The sequence below is a fragment of the Oreochromis aureus genome, linkage group 7 (assembly GCF_013358895.1).
Source record: "Oreochromis aureus strain Israel breed Guangdong linkage group 7, ZZ_aureus, whole genome shotgun sequence".
Lineage (NCBI taxonomy): Eukaryota > Metazoa > Chordata > Actinopteri > Cichliformes > Cichlidae > Oreochromis > Oreochromis aureus.
In genome coordinates this window covers 61,920,798-61,940,234 of record NC_052948.1, presented here as the reverse complement: position 1 = coordinate 61,940,234, position 19,437 = coordinate 61,920,798, and the positions used below count along the sequence as shown (strand labels likewise).

Below are 19,437 nucleotides of genomic sequence, written 5' to 3'. Positions count from 1 at the left end.
GCGTTGACGGCTTCAGAATAAAAGAACACGCTTTACCAAGCAAGTACAAAAGGACAGTTTTTATTTAGCTCATGTTAAAATCTTGCAGTAACAGTCAATTTTCGCTGTCTGTTATTAATTTTTAACCTTTTATTGTTTAACACTTAGAAGATCCTTGAAAAAAAACTGACATTTTTTACCCTAACGACAAAAAACTTCCAAATTATGGCTGCAAAAATATTATATAGTAATATTTATTTTCCATTTTAAATGACTCAGTCTTTTAAAAATACTTCATCCTGAAATATACACATCTCATATTATATAGTTGGATGGTTAAAATATATATATATATATATATATATATATATATATATATATATATATATATATATATATATATATATATATATATATATATATATATAAAAAAAATTCCTCTCGCCCCTGCGGGCGGTCAATCCTTCGGTCCTCTACCAGAGGCCTGGGAGCTTGAGGATCCTGTGCAGTATCTTAGCTGTCCCTAGGACTGCGCTCTTCTGGACAGAGATCCACGATGTTGTTCCCGGGATCTGCTGGAGCCACTCGCCTAGCTTGGGAGTCACTGCACCTAGTGCTCCAATTACCACTGGGACAACCGTTACCTTCACCCTCCACATCTTCTCGAGCTCTTCTCTGAGCCCTTGGTATTTCTCGAGCTTCTCGTGCTCCTTCTTCGTGATGTTGCTGTCATTCGGGACTGCTACATCGATCACTACGGCCGTCTTCTTCTGTTTGTCTACCACCACTATGTCGGGTTGGTTAGCCATCACCATTTTGTCTGTCTCTATCTGGAACAGTGGCGTGTCTAGAAAATTTTTGTTGGGGGGGCCAGGTAGGGGCACAGATTTGGAGAAGGGTGGCAGATGTAATTGGCAGATAATGTTAAAAAAAAAAAAAATCTACCAACCGTTAACCATCATTCAATAACCCTGTAAACCTAATAACTGAATTTGCTTTTGACTCTTATTAGAATGAGGTTTTAACCACTACGGTGCAAAGTTTTTAGATACTGCGTTGATGAAGTACAAGAGATACAATCAGTGCTTTGTCAGTGTTTACGCAGCATTCAAGGACAGCAATATTTGCATAGTATTTTTACTGACATATAGTGCACATATGTTTTGGGCAAAAACATTTTTGAATATTAAAATACAAACATTTTTAACATACAATTGCCAAATTAGCCAATGCAAAACTTTATCTGCCTATTAATTAAAAAAAGAAGATAATCTTCTCACAAACTGGTGTTTGATTTTGAAACAGGAAAAAAGTGGGGAAACAAATGAAAAGACTAACATTTGAATGAAACCTGAAAGCAAGTAAATACTTTCTATGCTGCCTTATGGTAAACTTTGGTAATACTGATGTATAAAGAACAACACTGGCTGATGATGAAATACAGTCAGCTGGCATGGTGACACTGCCAGTATTAACCTGCAGGGCTGGACTGGTACAAAAAATTGGGCATTTTGACTAGAGACCGGCCCACCAGGTATTAAAGCCCTAAAGCCTTTGAATGAAAACAAACGCTGTTGTGACAGTGATGTACACTGTCTTGTTGGTATATGTATGATTTCTATCAATTTTACATCAGATAAAAACTTTGTTCGCAAGATTCAGATAATTATTTAATAAAAGCGAGATATTTTAAATGAGAATAAGTAAGAAAAGTATTTCTTTGTGCCCCCCTTTCCCTGTTAATGCCCTACCTGGCCCCCTGGCATAACTTTGCGAGACCCGCCCCTGCACAGTTACCAGCTGTCAGCTACATAGAAAAGAATCCTGGTGTTATTTGTCTCTCAGAAACAGTTCATAACTTCCCTTCAACTCATTCATGTCACCTAAAAGGTAAACCTGTTTCTCCATCACCTGTTCAGCTCTGATGATTCAGTAAGGACATCTCCTGGTTTCATCTTCATGTTTCCCTCTCACCACATATCCAAACCGACATCATGACCAGCAGCTTTTACAGCTGTGGCTCCAGCAAACATCAGCTGATACTAGAAATTAATATTAAATAAATTCTAACAACAGCTGATCAAGCTTAAACGTGCTGCTGTTGTTTAACGCGACATCCGGCGGTTTCCTCTTTCTGGTGCAAACTGGGCGATAAACAAACAAGAAAGAAAAGCCGATCAGCTGATCATTTATCAGTTTCATGATTGAAGTAGAGACAGGAGAGGGAGGCGGAGAGAATGAGAGAAGAAGAATCAGCTGTGCAGCGTAAACACAGAATAAATCCAGCTTTGTGTCTTTTTCATTGTAGCTGAAGTCCGGGACAAACTGCGTCTCTTCTCAGCTCAATACAAAACCTGTAATATTTTCTCTGAATGAGGGACCATTCCATTTTTAAGGAGCCGTTGGCAACTCTACTAACTAACCTTATGAATAAAATAAAGTTCACCATCAGTAACATCACAGCACCCACCCAGCTGTATAGAAACTCCGTCATGCTAGCTAGTACGCAGTAAGAGTTATTGTAACTGACTGTAAAGAGTCAGCACAAGGAAAATAAACTCCACCTAAACTTGGTTTATATCTGACCCAGATAGACTGCAGGTCATAACTTCTTACCTGAAGTTCAGTTCACCTGACGCTCCGACCAGCGGCTGCCTCGGGTCTCTCCTCCTCCTGCCTACCCTTCCCTCATCCACCTGCTAGCCGCCGTGGAAGCTCCGCCATGCTCGATGGCCAGTCCAGCTATGTTAAACTGTTAATCTTTTGCCGAAAAACTGTTTTCTGTGGTGCTGTCTTTCGTGCTTGGCTCTCCTACCTTTGCTAACATGATGCTCATAGCCGATGCTGCATTCACTTACACTCGGATATCTGAGCTTCACTGTGAAAACATAATCGTACATTTGATATTTCATTGGATTTTATTGTTTTGGCTTCGGGGTGGCACCTGGGGTGGCCAGTCTGGTTGGGGGGGTGGCCTGTGCTCCCCCAGGCCACCCCGCTGGACACGCCACAGATCTGGAAGTCCCACAGGATCTTAGCTCAGTCATTCTCCACCACCCTTGGGGGTATCTCCCATTTTGACCTTGGGACTTATACTCGGCACAGATGTTCCTGTACACTATGCCAGCCACTTGGTTATGGCGTTCCATGTATGCCTTGCCTGCTAGCATCTTGCACCCTGCTGTTATGTGGTGGATTGTCTTAGGGGCATCTTTACACAGCACCTGGGGTCTTGCCTGGTGTGATAGACCCCAGCCTCTATGGATCTTGTGCTCAGAGCTTGTTCCTGTGCTGCCATGATTAGTGCCTCTGTGCTGTCTTTCAGTCCAGCTTTGTCCAGCCACTGGTAGGATTTCTGGATATCATACCATATATACATACCGTGCAGGGGCCTGTCCTTCCATGATGGTTCCTTACCTTCCTCCTCTTTCTTGGGTTTCTGTTGCCTGAGGTATTCGCTGAGGACGCTGTCAGTTGGGGCCATCTTCGTGATGTATTCGTGGATGTTCGTTGTCTCATCCTGGATTGTGGTGCTGACACTCACCAGTCCCCGGCCTCCTTCCTTCCGCTTAGCGTACAGCCTCAGGGCGCTGGACTTGGGGTGAAACCCTCTATGCATGGTCAGGAGCTTTCTTGTCTTGATGTCAGTGGCTTCTATCTCCTCCTTTGGCCAGCTTATTATCCCAGCCGGGTACCTGATCACAGGCAGGGCATAGGTGTTGATAGATCTTGTTCTTACCATTCAGCTGCAACCACTCCTCAGGACTTACCTGAGGAGTGGTTGCAGCTTTCCTAGCGGCCTCTTCATGGTTTCCATTTGCCTGTGGGATGCCCAGGTACTTGTAGCTGTCCTCTATGTCTGCAATGTTGCCTTCTGGTATATACATATATATATATACATATATACTATGATGTTTACATAGCTATACTGTTTTCATTGTGGACCCCGGCCCCCAATATAAACCAAAAAAATAAAAAAAACCATTCCAAGGAGTATATGATTATTATATTTTATCAGGAAAACGTCATTCTCAAACGATGAACACCCCACTAGAGAGTTGCTGAGAGTTTGTTTTATTTTGAAAACAGTTCCGGAAGCGGTGTGCTAGAAGTAGCTTTTATGTTGTCAGCGGCAGTCTGCGTTTGTGTTTCGCCGTCGGTGACCTGTCGGTGACATTTGCAAACAATGCTCCTCGGGCTGACTGGAGGGCGGCTGCTGCCGTCTCCTCGGCGCTGCCTCCTGCATTGTCGCCACATCAAATCTGCAGCCACCGCTGCGGTGAGTGCTATTTAACGTCCTTCATGTTGGTCGATTAACTTCAGTGCGTGTTGTGCACGAAGTCACGTGCACAGCATGTCGGTACAACCTGCTAGGAAAGCATTAATTAACAAGGCTAATTATGAATAAGCATTAATTAATAGGGTTAATAAAGCACGAGGCCCTATACCACCGTGTACAAATGCTAATTATTATCTCCGCATATTAAACTTGAGTCAGCGAAACCTGTAAAAGTTTAGGCGACATTTTTTCAAAGGCTTTATATAAGTTAGCATACACTACAAGCGAACCCTAAAGTGCAGTAGCCGGCGACCCAGGAAAGATTTTTTTCCGATATGAAATATGAAATTATCACAACCTTCTGAGCTATTTAGAAAAAATATTGAGTCCAGAAAAACAAGCGACTTTACGAAGACAAGCTCAACACTTAGAATGTTTTACAGAATTTTTCTCGGTTGTGATTTTTCTTGCTAATGTACGCATTGGTGGTTCAGTGGTAGAATTCTCGCCTGCCACGCGGGAGGCCCGGGTTCGATTCCCGGCCAATGCATTGCTTCCTTTTTATTTGTCAGAGGCAACATAAAAATTATATCTTTACTTTCTCGAAGCAAATAAATATGAATAAGTATGTGGACGTGTTCATAAAAGGTATGAATTCTTTAAGCCTGTTGTAGAATGCACAGCTTTAAAACCGTTTTTCTGTTCGCTGGAAATGTAACATTGATCTTTACCGTCTATTGAGTGTTAAAGTTCCCGGAAGGGGGCCGCAGTCGGTTCTTTTTTCGTTGTGCAAAAGTCTTTGCTGTGAGCATTGGTGGTTCAGTGGTAGAATTCTCGCCTGCCACGCGGGAGGCCCGGGTTCGATTCCCGGCCAATGCAGCCTAATTTTCTTCTTCTTTTCTTTGTGTCATGGTAGGTGTGCAAGTAGAGCAACTTTAAAATAAATGACACCATTTTTTTTTTCCTGGCTGGCATCCTAAAAAAATCTTGCTCTTTGATTATTGTGACTTTCGTGACTCATCCAGTGGTGTCACTTCCAGCCAGTGGTAAACATGATAAAAGACCTCAGCTGCATCAGCAAACAGGGGGCTCTACCCCTTGCTGATCACCTTGTCAGACAAAAAGTGTTAAAGAGCCACATATTGTGGTCTTTCTGTATAGGGGGAGAGGCATCCCCCTGCACCGCTGTCAGCTTATCACCCAGCAGGATTAGCCTGATGGTGTTGAATGCACTGGAAAAATCAAAAAGCATAATGCTTAGTGCATGCCGGCTGGCCCAGAAACTGCTGCATTTCCTGTGCAAAAGTCACAGCAGCAAGCATTGGTGGTTCAGTGGTAGAATTCTCGCCTGCCACGCGGGAGGCCCGGGTTCGATTCCCGGCCAATGCAAGACTCAATTTTTTTTCTTCCATGTGTGTAGGTATTCATAGCAGCTATAAAATCTGTTGTTGAATGCCCACCTTTAAAACTGCTTCTCTACTTACTATAAAGGACTGAAAGCCAGTGTGATGACCATTGGATAGAATACAGGTTAAAGGCACTTTTGCATTTGCTTGCTTTCTGTGGCACAGAAATTAGGTCCATAAATTGTTATTGTTTGACTTACCTCTGTGTTCTGTGCAAAAGTCACAGTGTCAAGCATTGGTGGTTCAGTGGTAGAATTCTCGCCTGCCACGCGGGAGGCCCGGGTTCGATTCCCGGCCAATGCACTGCTCCCTTTTCATCCCCCTCTCTATTATGTATGTCTTGGCATTTAGACCGGCTATAAATTCTTTAACTCTCTTGTGGATAGCATACCTTAAATTCTACTTATCTGTTAGCCAGCAATCAAACATTGACAGATGCTGTACAGCTGGCTCATCTGCAGAACTGTAGGTGATTCCCTGCCCACAGTGTGTTTGCTTGACAGGTAACATCTTCCTGAACTTTGCTCAAAATGAGCCCACAGGCTGACAGTTTGCAGTTATTTGAGAATGTGCATGTTTTATTGATTGTAACATGGGAACATGTACAATCATACAGCTTGTTGGAGACACACCTATTGGGCCACAACAATGAAATACAGTGGGAACACCTGATGTGGTCACCTGAACATCTAACACATCCTAACAGAGTGATAAAACCGCAGACAGTAAAAAATGTGTTTTTGTGTGCAGTGCCTTCTGGGACCGACAACCTGAACAGAACTTAAGGGGCACCTCTTGGTTGTCAACAGATGGGGGGGGGGGCGTCTCCTTGCTGCTGGGGCCCTTCCCCACTGAGCCCCTCTCAGCAGGGAGTCAAGTAGGCCATTTACATAAAAAGAGGAAGACCATCTCTGAATCGAGGAGGGTGCCTGAGCCCATTGTTTGTCAGTGGTGCTAGTTTCAGTCATTATGCAAATGTATTGTTTATAAGGTTGGGGAAATATGCAGTTAGCAGTGGTTGCCATTGCCAGCTCCTTCAGTCTCAGGAAAACCAGGGCCATCACAGGTGACTCCTTGCACCCTGCCCACCACCTGTTTGCCCTACTGTCCTCTGGTTGGCACCTTAGGTCAGTCAGGCTTGACGCCTCCAGAATCACAAACAGCTCCTTCCACTGGGCCATTCAGACTGTTAAAAAACAGCCTAGTAGGATGTGCCTGGTCACAATACCGTACTCAGGTGGCTCAGAATAGAACTGCTGACTCCTTTCGATGTATAGGAGCAGCAGTTACATCTATTACTATTACATCTGGTGCCATCAATGTGACATCAATGATGGATTAGTTGACTAGTTGCACACATCCCTAATATAGACAGTATTAAAGACGTAGCTACCACGATGTCATCCAATGATTACTGAAGTATTTATACCGTCTTGTTTTAAAAAAAAAAATAGATAAAACAAAAATGGGTGGGTCTTTCTCTAAAACGGATCAGTCATTGGCTAATGACCATAAGCATACCATGGATATCCTCTTTTCTAAAACACGATATGCCCAAGAATTAAAATACAGACAATTTTTGTTATCCAGTGTGACTCAAAACAAGTGACCGATTCCAGTACTTTAGCAGAAAAAATCTACAGAGGTCAAGTCAGAAATAAATACAGGGAATTTCATTCTTTTTTTTTTTACATATTATCATGCTATCATTATAACTGGTAGTGGATGCTTTTGGCATTATATTGTGTGTAACTCTCTATTCATTTGTGTCTGCACAGAGTGGTGTTGGAGACGGCGTGCTCTCTGCATTTAGGTCCATATGTGGCGAGGACGGCGTCTCATTGGGCGAAGCTGTTAGAGAACAACATGGCAAAGATGAGTCTGTACATAGGTCAGCATCTCCCATCTCTCACACAAACAATCAAACATTGACCTGTACTGATTTACAGATAAGCAGAGGCGCTGCATCTTTCTTGTGTTTTTCTCCATACTTTAACTTTTACTTCTTGTGTCTTTGTCTTTTACTTAGTATCAGAGTGTTATGTCGTTTTCATACCTTTCTCTCAAACATGTGTGTTGAGAGAGTTTTTGTTGTTGTCCTTGTTGCCGTGAAACTCTTACTTTCATTAAGGAATGGGACTGCGGTGTTTACTCTTTTGTTTTTTAAACTAAACTTTTTGTCATTAACAGACAATCACACATTGGCCTGTACTGATTTAGAGATGAGCAGAGGGGCCACCATCTTTCTTGTTTGCAAAAGTTGCTGACTGTGTAGTTAGCCAATTTCAGTTTCACAGTCAGGTCCACCCTTGCTCGTCACATATGGGCCTGAAAACAATGCTAAATGTGCTACTGGCCGGTAGGGACATCCTCTGTTTTCTGTGCTAAAGTTGCCACAGCACGCATTGGTGGTTCAGTGGTAGAATTCTCGCCTGCCACGCGGGAGGCCCGGGTTCGATTCCCGGCCAATGCAGCACATTGTTTTTTCTTCCCTTTTTCTATTATATATGTGTAAATCTGTTATAGAATCCCCCAGTATTAAAATTAAGTGTTTCAAGAAAGATCCTATAATTAATAATCTATATTATATATATTCTTAAGTTTGCAACTGGCCAGAGGGGCCACTGTCTATTTTCTGTGCAAAAGTTCCTACAGTAAGCAATTAAGGGTGCGCAATAAATCGAGTATACTCAATGTATCGCAAGTTTTTTCACATATGATGGCTAAAATGGCTTTATCGTCGAGTATGACAGGACCCTAACTAACTGGGTCGATACAATTATACCCACCACCACAGTTTTTGTCTTGGTCGTATCATTTTCTTTTGCTGTATTTATCTGCGATACCTTAAAGGCCGGTCCGTGAAAATATTGTCTGACATTAAAGCGGTCCGTGGCACAAAAATGGTTGGGGACTGCTGATGCATGCAATTTACACAGCTGGCGAGTGGGGCCACCCACCTTTTTCTTTGCGAAAGTCTTTGCATCAGGCATTGGTGGTTCAGTGGTAGAATTCTCGCCTGCCACGCGGGAGGCCTGGGTTAGATTCCTGGCCAATGCAGGAGCTTTTACATGAGTAAAACATAAGTTTATGTTTTCAGTGGATGACCGATGCTAGCACCATTGACCAACAATGGGCCAGCAGGTCAGTTTCATAATCAGTGTCAGTGTCAGGGCAGCACTCACAACTCTTTTAAAACAGATTACCTGATGGTAAGCATACACAGATATATAAACATATAGGCGAACTCTTAGAGGTTATAAAGAAGAGTGTTGATATTTTTGCAGAAAATAATTGACTTACATTTTCATATTTACAATCTGTTTTCATATATATGTATGAACAAAAAAACATTCATAACTAGAACAAAACTGTCTTATGTACAGTGTCAACTGTTTTCCTCCACCCAACTATGCCTCTCTGCCTCATAGAAAAGAGACTCCTGAAACTCCTTCCAGGTCATTTCCCTGTCCATGCCCCTGTTTCTGTATAGAGAGTACACTTTTGAAGGGCAGTAGACATATTTTCCTGCCACTCCAGGGAAGCCCGTATGTGTGGGCTATTTGGTCCCTGTTTCAGGTCCCTGTGGCTGAATCTACAGAGGCGGCCTGATTGTTGGGATTCTGGCCTTTTCCTCAATCCTTTCCTCCACCCTCTTCTTGGTAGTGTCCCTCTGGAAAAATTCTGTCTGAATAAATTCTTCAAAGGGCATTTTAGGGTTACCGATTCCCTCAGCAGCATAACTTTGATGTACCTTCTTTGAACAATAGAAATACGGCACAGGCCCTCGCTGGTAAAAATAGTGGATGGAAGATCCATCTGTCTCATATTGGGACTTGGGCTGTCCACAGGCAAGAGAAATCTTTGTCTACCTCCTTTTTTTCCTCAGGTTTCTCCTGGTGTTGCTTCTAAGATGCTTTCCACAATCTTCTTTATTGAGTCTTGTGTCAGAGGTGTAGGCAGGGCAGGAGGAGGTGGGTTAAAGACAGCTGGCTCCATGGTGACCACAGGAACACTAGGTGTCTCACTCTCTTCTGTTAAAAAGTGCCACAGTTGCTGAGTCTGCAGAAGTTTTTCTGGGCTTGTGTTCAAATAAGTGTTTAGAAGCTTAGCCAATTGTTTAACATAACGGGATATGTGCAGCTTGGATGTGCGGTGCAGCAAGCTGTTGGGATCAGTGCACAAGGTCCTCTTTCACAAGTGCAGACTTGTCCTGAAGCTCATTTTTAATCCGTGTAGCTTCATCCGATGGGTCCTGGAGAAGGTATCTAAGTGGCTCCTTTTGGAACACCACAGATTTTCCCTGGGTAGAATACAACTTTCTTGTGAATCTTGACATACAACCATCAATGGTCATGACAATTTGCATATTAATGATAATGAAACTGGCCTCACAGCCCATTGTTTATTTAGTGGGCTAGTTTCAGTCTGTGTGCAAATGTACTGTTTATAAGTTTGGGGAAACCTGCATCCAGCTGAGACTAAAGAAGTCATTTGGATGAGTGACAAAACGTTTCTCCCACTGAAAAGACTACGTCCAGATGTACAGAATCCACTTTTTGGAATTTACTTTCCTGGATGATTGAGCATACATCAAGACAGAATTATTCATAATTTACCATGCCTTTTTATCACAGCTGATAAAATGTAACTGTCTTTAACCAAGTGATAGACATTTTCTTACTCTAATCAAGTAAATGAAATCACACTGAACACTTCTGTTACCTTTAAAATACACCTGAAATTTTTAATCTGTTGGTTTACTCTTATTTTAAACAACGTGTCTTACCTTTGATGAATGAACAAGGATCACTGAGATCTGCTGTAAATGGTGCATAACTTGTCCTGTTTCCTGAAATTCAAAAGTGGAAATTTTTAAAAACTGCCACGTCTCAAACTCGCAACAGCGCCGGAAGGGTCACAGTGGTGAATAATATATTAAATCTGTAGTTTAGCACTACCATAGAGAATGAATGGGAAACTGTTTAGGCCTTTTGAGCTAAACAATCCCAGCCTCCCATGCAGGAGGCCTGGGTTTGATTCCTGGCCACTGCAGAAGTTCCTACAGCAAGCAATCTTTTTAAATTCAACCCAGTAACTCCAAGTAGGCCGGTGTTGCATCCTGTGAGGCTATGGGAGTGTGTGGGTGTGGTGTTGCTCTCTCTCTCCCCCTCCTCCTCTCTTGCTCCACCCCTCTCTGTCTCTCTTTCTCTCCCTGCCCTCGCTCCATGACGCAGCTGCTGCTCATTCCCTCATTCGGCACCAGGACCCAGTCAGCAATTAACTCTCAGATGTTATATAGGTTGGAGAAGAACTGTGTGGTGTTGGGGGGTTTTCTCTTTGTCTTTGCACTGCTTTCTAGTGAATGAAGAGGTCCTATGGTGTGGTTGTTCTTGCTGCAGTTTGGAGTTGTGAACGCAGTGGGGAGCTTGCTGCTTTGGTAGTGTGGGCTTGTGGGCCTCAGCAGCAGTAAGGTGTGTGCTGCTACTAGTGATTGGGGTGGGCATGTGGGCTTCAGAAGTGCATTTTTCTTTGTTGTTTGTTTTTTTGTTCCTCCGCCTTCTTTAGACACAGAAGACTTAGTTGTGATCTTTTTTCTTTTTTGATCTTACTGATAACGCGGCGTTGCCATCTCTTTGTGCTAGGATTGTTTGTAATAAAAATGTAATATTTGCCATACTGCTCTGTTTGGCTCCCTTCTTGTTCTTTCACGGTCCCGTTTGTTACTGTTCCCCACACCTTCCCCGAGACCTTAGTTGTGGGGCCGTAACAATGTGGGGGTACGTCTGGGATCTGAATGAAAGGAACTGAAACGGCTCTGTATGAGTTTTGGTGTCTGTATGTTGTTTTCAGGTTGCTTGCTTAACTTTGGTATATTTGGGACTCTCTCCCCAGTTAGCACAGGTGAGTGTCTAGCTGAGTGTAATCTCTTCCTTCAGACACTCGTTTTTTTATTTTGCCTTTTTTATTTTCGGAGTAATCCTGGGTGGGGATTAGGTCCCTGTTGGGGGTAGGCTTTTCAGTGCTTTCAGCACTGAAGGTTCGCCTTTAAAGTTGCCTCGAGCCTGGTAAACTCCAGAAGCTAGGTAGGCTAGCATTCGAGGGTAGGTAGGACTGAGGAGAGGTTCCGTGGTATTGTTATTCATTGTTTAGCCCCAAGGCTATATATTTGCTCTTGCCTTTGGAGTGTGTGTGTGTGTGTGTTAGATGTGTCTGTATTTTATTGGTATTGTTAGTCCTGAAGTATTGTTGATAAAGTGGATAATGGTGCCTAAGAGCAGGCGCAAAGTGTGGTTGAGCCAGCTCCTGAATCTGAGAATCCCCCACACTTACCCATCATTAGCCAAATGTCTTACCGGTTTGCCTGAGGATGATGTTACAAAGGGGGGTAAGTAGAAAACATTTTTGGTTTCTGACTGTTTGTTGATGCACAAGTGGAATAACAGGTCAGGAGAAGAGTACAGTTCAGCAGATAGTGGTTCCAATTTTCACCAGCATGTGCTACAGTTAGCACGTGAACATTCATCGTCAGGTCATTTGGGTGTTACCAAGACACATGACCGCATATTGCAACATTTCTTTTGGCCAGCAATGAAAGCAGATGTGGTGTGGTTTTGTAACACTTGTCAGCTTGTGGGTAAACCGAACCAAGTGGTGGCCCCTTGCTCCGCTGTGTCCTATCCCTGCCATCGGTGAACCATTTGAACATGTCCTGGTAGAGTGCGTTGGTCCTTTTCCAAAAACGAGGGCAGGTAATCAGTTTTTGTTGACCATAAAATGTGTGTCCACTCGATTCCCTGAAGCAGTTCCCCTGCGGAGAATCACTACGACAAGCATTAAAGTGTTTTACCACATTTGGTTTCACCAAAAATGGTACTGATAGATCGGGGAACTAATTTCTTGTCCAGAGATTTTAAACAGACTTTACAGTCCCTTGGAGTTTTTTATTTTCTGTGTTATTGCAGGATGATGAGGAGTGTGTGTGCCATCCTGTCTGTTTTTTCTATGTCAACTTCAAACGCCATCAGCAGATCTATTCTGCTATAGAGGAGGAAGCACGAGCTCTGCTTCTTGCCCTGCAGCATTTTGCAGTGCATGTTGGCTCCAGCTCCTCTCTGGTAACTGTACTCACAGACCACAATCCTGTCGTTTTTCTTCACTGAATGTACAATAATACCCAGCGACTGATGCACTGGGCACAGCTGGCACAGGATTATAATCTTGTGATTAAGCATAAGAAAGATACTGACAGCATAGTAGCTGACACACACTCACGCCGCTCATAGTGAAGTGTTTCGTAGCCAACAATGCTAAATGTGCTACTGGCCTGTCAGGCCGCCCTCTATTTTCTGTGCAAAAGTTAGTGCAGCGTGCATTGGTGGTTCAGTGGTAGAATTCTCGCCTGCCACGCGGGAGGCCCGGGTTCGATTCCCGGCCAATGCAACACCTGTTTTTCTTCCCTGTTTTTACACACACACACACACACACACACACACACACACACACACACACACACACACACACACACACACACACACACACTTTAACAATTTATACACAGTTAAGCCTGTAATTATTCATACCCCTGGCAAATTTTAACTTACTTTTATTCAACCCGCAAGTTAACTTTGTTTTTTGACCGAAAATGAAACGCACCTCTCCCAAAAGATCAGACTTTGTACAAGGCATCACTGTGGAAATAAAATTTTAAAAAAATTTAATAAAATTAAAGAACAGCACTCACAACTTTTTTTTTTTTTTTTTTTTTTTAAACTGATTACCTGATGGTAAGCATACAGTTATATAAACATGTAGGTGAACTCTTAGAGGTTATAAAGAGCACTGTGTTGATATTTTTGCAGAAAACAATTTACATTTACAATCTGTTATTACTTTCACAGACATTCACAACTAGAACAAAACTGTTTTATATACAATATCAACTGTTTCTTCCTTATTTGCTTTTTTTCTTCCACCCATCTATGTCTCTCTGCCTCATAGAAAGGAGACTGCTGAATATCCTTCCAGGTCATTTCCTTGTCCATTTCTTTGTCTCCATATATAGAGTACACTTTCGAAGGGCAGCAGATATATTTTCCTGCCACTCCAGGGAAGCCCGTATGAATGTGTGGACTATTTGGTCCCTGGTTCACATCCCTGTGGCTGAATCTACAGAGGCGGCCTGATTGTTGGGATTCTGGTCTTTTCCTCCACCCTCTTCTTGGTAGTGTCCGGTTCCCTCTGGAAAAATTCTGTCTGAATAAATTCTTCAAAGGGCATTTTAGGGTTACTGATTCACAGCAGCATAACTTTGATGTACCTTCTTTGAACAATAGAAATATGGCACAAGCCCTCGTTGGTAAAAATAGTGGATGGTAGATCCATCTGTCTCATATTGGGACTTGGGCTGTCCACAGGCAAGACAACTCTTTGTCTACCTCCTTTTTTCCTCAGGTTTCTCCTGCGGTTGCTTCTCTAAGATGTGTTCCACAATCTTCTCTATTGAGTGGGTTAAAGACAGCTGGCTCCATGGTGACCACAGGAACACTAGTTGTCTCACTCTTCTGTTAAAGAGTGCCACAGTTGCTGAGTCTGCAGAAGTTTTTCTGGGCTTGTGTTCAGAGAAGAACTGGTGTTGAGAGTGCTTCACATAAGTTAGTATAGTTGTATCCTGGCATTATGCTATCAGAGGAACATAGCCAGAACACACAAAAACAAGAACCAGACAATATGTAAAAGTTCAGGCTCAGTTTTGGAGAGCAATTCGTCACGTAAAACAGTTGTACTCCAGTTCTGAAACCTTTCGTTTGAAAACCTGTGTTTTCTCTTGAAGATAGTCTGGGTGTGGACCCTGCTGCTGCTGGCACAGTGACTAGTTATGCGGCGACAGAGGATAGGGGCATATGAGATAGAAAGAGACTTAGCCATTATCACTTCTGACACTTAGTCAATGTAATAACAGAGTACTTACAGCTCTGCATTTGTAGTTTTGCAGGTGAGACACTCAGCATTGTGTCCTCCAGGTCTTTATCCTCATCCATCCCTCTGATGCAGGCAACAATTAGATAAATATGGAACTTACAATTTTTTTTATGTGAAAAATATTAATATTATTAAAACAACTCACCAGTCTGTTTAGTTGGGGCATTTGTGGTAGCAGACGCAGACTGCTGCTTCTTCCGCAGGTACTGCTGCAGCTTATGCATCCGTGTTCCTTGACTGCAGCTCTTCCTCATGATAAAGTCTGCATAGCCATCTCCTCTGCCGTCCCAAATCTCCTTCCAGGTGCTCTTGGCTTGTGAGCCAAAGCCAACCAGCTGATCATCTTCAGAGGCTTCTGCTGCAACACTCACTCTGCTGGCCTCGTAGTCCATAAGAGTCTTTATCTCCACAAAACTGAGGGCACTATTGTACAGATGAACGCAAGCTCTCCTTGCTATGCCCTTCTTCCATAGAGACCCCTGTAGCCTCTTCATTCTGGAGATTTTTGATCAGGTATATGGTGTACCCGACATCGTTCTCCAGAAGCCACCGGAAAGATTTTCCTTTATATTTTCCTAACTGCAGGATGTACTCTCCCTGCACTTCCTTCATGTCGGAGGCACCCCCTCCTCTCTGATAGATAACAGTCAGAGCATTCGGACATATAAGGTCCTCCCTCATAGATGCAGACTTGTCCTGAAGCTTGGGGTCATTTTTAATCCGTCTAACTTCTTTCAACGGGTCCTGGAGAAGGTATCCAAGTGGCCCTTGCGGAACACCAGAGATTTTCCCTGGGTAGAGTACAACGTTCTTGTGCATCTTGACATAGAGTGAAAAAATAAACAATTATTTTTTTTAAATTAATTCCAAACACAAAAAAGACATTCAAGTTATAATCTTGCTGCACATTGTGGCTGGGTTTAGACAAACTGTTCTGTATGTAAATAAAAACCATTCATGGTTCAATAGTTATTTGCATATCTGTAGTCATGTAGTCATGGCACATAAGAACTGCTGGCAGATTATCAACTTTTTTTTTTTTTTTTTTTTTTTTTTAAGGAGCAGCTTCATTCATGATTTACCGTGCCACTTTACAACAGCGGCTAAACGCCAACCATCTTTAACCAAGCAATGGACACTTCGCAAATGAAATCGCAACTCTTGTTACTTTTAATATACACCTGAAAATTTATTCTGTTGACATACTCTTATTTTAAACGTTTCTTACCTTTGATGAATGAACAAGGATCGCTGAGATCTGTTGCAAGCATTGCGTAACTTGTTTTGTCTCCTGAAATGTAAAAGTGGAAATTTTTTTAAGTGTCGTATATAGGGCTGCACGATTTTGCAAAAAATGAGAATCACGATTTTTTTGCTTAGAATTGAGATCGCGATTCTCTCACGATTTTCTTTTCCAATATAAATAGTTATTGCACTTATTAACTGCACATCAACTTCGTAACAGTTGAAACTGAACATAAAAACAATAAACAAACAAAAACAATAAATGTCTCACATTTTGTCGTTGCCGCAAAATGTTGTACTGCTTGAAATTCCGTCTCCACCGTTGCTCGACACTGCGTGTATAGAGCAGGTAGTGCAACAATAGAAAAATAGTTGCGGGACGGCACTGTGTAGCGTTTGTCTAGGGCAGGGGTCAGCAACCTTTAACACCCAAAGAGCCATTTGGACGCGATTTCCACACAAAAGAAAACTCTGGGAGCCGCAAATACTTTTTGACATCTAAAATGAACATAACACTGTATATTGTTTTTTTTTTTTTTTTTTTTTTTTTTTTTACCTTTTATGCTTTGTGTGAACAACTAAGGCGTGTTGCTTAAATGCATGAAGTGCTACAGAGAAAATTACATTTTATTTATGTAATTAACACATTTTGAACTTTGCAAAATTCCGCCTAAGTATGTATTTTACCTGGTTAATGTGTGTGGCGGGGCGTGGACTGCAGCGCCGCTGCAGGGGAGGCGGACGCACCTTAGCGGTACCCGCAATCACGCCTCGCCTGTGCCACCTATGCTGTTGTGTTGGTGTGTGTCGGGCTGCGAGCTTTAACACCGGCTGTATGCGTAAAGCAACCGTGTGTGAAAAGTGGTCAATAAAAAGATGCTGAAAAGCGTGTTCATGGAAACAGTCGGGTCTGCCATGATAGGTTTACAATGGGACTTCCGCTCCTGAACCTCTGCGCACAGCGTCTGCTGTACGAAGTCACTTTCATCTTTACGCACGACTGTAAGCTGTCGTCTGTGAGGCGTGAACGTGTTTGTTTTTGGAGAACAGCTGCTGACATAATGTGGATCCGAAGATCCATAATTGGCCTACCTGGGGTTGAAAGTCTGACACGGTGTTTCGGCGGGCATATCGGCTTCCGCAAGTGTGACGCTTATTTTGATCGATCAAAAACTAATAGAATATAATTTTATATTTCAATATCACAATAGTCTTCCAATTTAGAACTACGAGTTAAAAAAAAAAAAAGAACTAACATAAATAAAATAGACTTTAGCTAATTACTTACAAAAAATTATTTCCCCAAACCACGCGGAGCCGTAGAAGGACTAAAGATCCGCATGCGGCTCCGGAGCCGCAGGTTGCCGACCCCTGGTCTAGGGTGTTGATCATTTTCCTAAATCCCTCGTTTTGCACAGTGTTGATGGGAGCCATATCTTTGGTCAGGTGATAAGTAAGAGCCTCCGTAATTTCTTTGTGCCTGCGGGAGTTCGACGTGCATAGGGAAGCGCTGTATAAGGTTCCCGTTATTGATGTTTGGGTGGTTGACCGGGACAGATTTTTTTTTTTTTTTTTTTTTTTTTTTTTTAAATCGTTGTCATTTGGAAATGAGATCGCATGTAAGTATGAATCGAGATCGCGATTTTTTTCTAACGATTAATTGTGCAGCCCTAGTCGTATATCAAACTCGCAATAGCGCTGAAGACCATAGTGGGTCTTCAAGGGTTCAATTCCCGGCCAGTGCAAGAGTTTTTACATCAGTAAAACACAATCTGGTGTTGTCAGTGGATGACCAACGCTAGCACCATTGACCAACAATGGGCTGTCAAGTCAGGCTGTCAGGCAGCTTTATTGCGCTGTAGCAGAAAACTCCATAAAATAAACTCACAAAACTAACCTGGAAACTAAAAACAGGGAAGCTACAAAAATGGAAACGAGAGACTATGGACAAGACACACAGACACACAATGAGGGTACGACACAGGGCTTATATACACAAGCAGGACAAGAGGATGGGGAACAGGTGGTAACACAGTTGGGATAAATCAGACCTAACGATACAAAGGAGGCAAAGCAGAATACAATGACAAAAGACAGACTGTCAAAGTAAAACAGGAAGTATAACACGGACTTGACCCTGAAACAGAGACATGAACCATGGGACAGGAAAAATAAGCAGAGTAGACATAACACGAACACAGAAGGCACATTGAAACTAGAACAACAAAATGTAACCTCAAAATAACTAAAACCATGAATAACAATACTCAAATATAAATTAAATACAACACTGGGTCACACCTAGGACCATGACATTGGCATAATTTTAAAAAGTTTAAATTTCTTCGGTATTGAACAGCAGAAAATAGACTTTGTCGGAGGTTATTTTTGAAGGGGGGGAAAAAAACACAACAAAAAAACCACAAAAAAACCCCACAACAGACAACAGCACTGAGAGTGACAAAACCTGCCGCATAAGAATCTGTGAGATGTCAGCTTTCAGCCTCGACGCCGCTGGGTGAGAACGCTGAGATCTTACAGCTTCTGATGCATTGGATTTGCCGTTTCAGCTGTTTGGTGGTTGTTGAAATAGTTTTGTGAGCTTTAACCTGAGATTCGGGCGTTTTTGGAAAAACACTTATATTTAAAAATTGATCCAGAATCTAATGAATCAATATCGCTTTATTTTATTTGAAATCGGAAAATCGATTATTTAAAACCACCCCTATAAAGCAGGCTGTACAGTCACACAGATAAAAGACAAGCAGTCATGTTTCTAATAATATAAATCAAACAGAAAAATTAAAGATAAAAGCTGTGAGACCCCTCTAGAGAAACCATGGATTATTATAGAATAGAATAATCCTTTAATTGTCCCACAAGGGGAAGTTTTGTTGTAACAGCAACCAGAAAGACACATATACAAACAAACAGTACACAGAACAGAAACACACAATTTTTTTTCTTACATATTTACATCAAGGACAATGGTTACTATAAACAGTACTGTACAGTTATTAAATTTAATAAAATTAACTACAGATAAGAGGCAAACCTAGGTTGTAGTGCGACTCGGTTGATTAAATTATTGCAGTAACAGCGCAGATGTAAACATCTGTGATTGTTGGGAGCAGTTCTGATTGTACAGTCTGACAGCTGCAGGGAGGAAGGACCCGCGGAAACGTTCCTTCATGCATCGAGGATGCAGCAGTCTGTCACTGAAGGAGCTCTGCAGTTCAGCAACATTTCCATGCATGGGGTGGGAGACTCTGTCCATCAGGGATGTTATTTTGGCCAGAGTCCTTCTGTCTCCCACCACCTGCGCTGGGTCCAGGGTGCATCCCAGAACAGAGCTGGCCTTCTGATGAGTTTATCCAACCTCTTCCTCTCAGCTGCCGATAAACTGATGCTCCAACATACAACACTGTAAAAAAATGACAGATGCCACCACAGAGTCATGGAAGGTCTTTAAAAGCGCTCCCTGTACTCCAAATGACCTCAGCCGCCTCAGCAGGTAGAGTCTGCTCTGACCCTTCCTGTAAAGAG

At 42.5% G+C, this 19,437-nt stretch overlaps 1 protein-coding gene and 7 non-coding genes across 10 annotated transcripts in view; all 8 read left to right on the top strand.

Moving 5' to 3' along the window:
- Positions 1-4,100: 4,100 nt before the first annotated feature.
- The window catches only part of ldhd (lactate dehydrogenase D), a 40,703-nt gene continuing 25,366 nt past the window's right edge, over positions 4,101-19,437 (top strand). For all 3 annotated transcript variants that reach the window (XR_005613866.1, XM_031726872.2, XM_039615312.1), the window contains exons 1-2: positions 4,101-4,258; positions 7,443-7,555. Coding sequence is in view for 2 of the 3 variants with exons in the window: in XM_031726872.2 (XP_031582732.1) it covers positions 4,166-4,258; positions 7,443-7,555 (206 nt within the window). In the remaining variant the exon portion in view is untranslated. The remainder of the gene's footprint in view (positions 4,259-7,442; positions 7,556-19,437) is intronic.
- trnag-gcc lies at positions 4,738-4,808 on the top strand. Its single transcript has one exon. It is a non-coding gene; the product is annotated as a tRNA-Gly (tRNA).
- Positions 5,067-5,137, top strand: trnag-gcc. Its single transcript has one exon. It is a non-coding gene; the product is annotated as a tRNA-Gly (tRNA).
- On the top strand, positions 5,577-5,647 carry trnag-gcc. Its single transcript has one exon. It is a non-coding gene; the product is annotated as a tRNA-Gly (tRNA).
- trnag-gcc lies at positions 5,897-5,967 on the top strand. Its single transcript has one exon. It is a non-coding gene; the product is annotated as a tRNA-Gly (tRNA).
- Positions 8,067-8,137, top strand: trnag-gcc. The gene has a single exon. It is a non-coding gene; the product is annotated as a tRNA-Gly (tRNA).
- Positions 8,654-8,724, top strand: trnag-gcc. Its single transcript has one exon. It is a non-coding gene; the product is annotated as a tRNA-Gly (tRNA).
- trnag-gcc lies at positions 13,037-13,107 on the top strand. The gene has a single exon. It is a non-coding gene; the product is annotated as a tRNA-Gly (tRNA).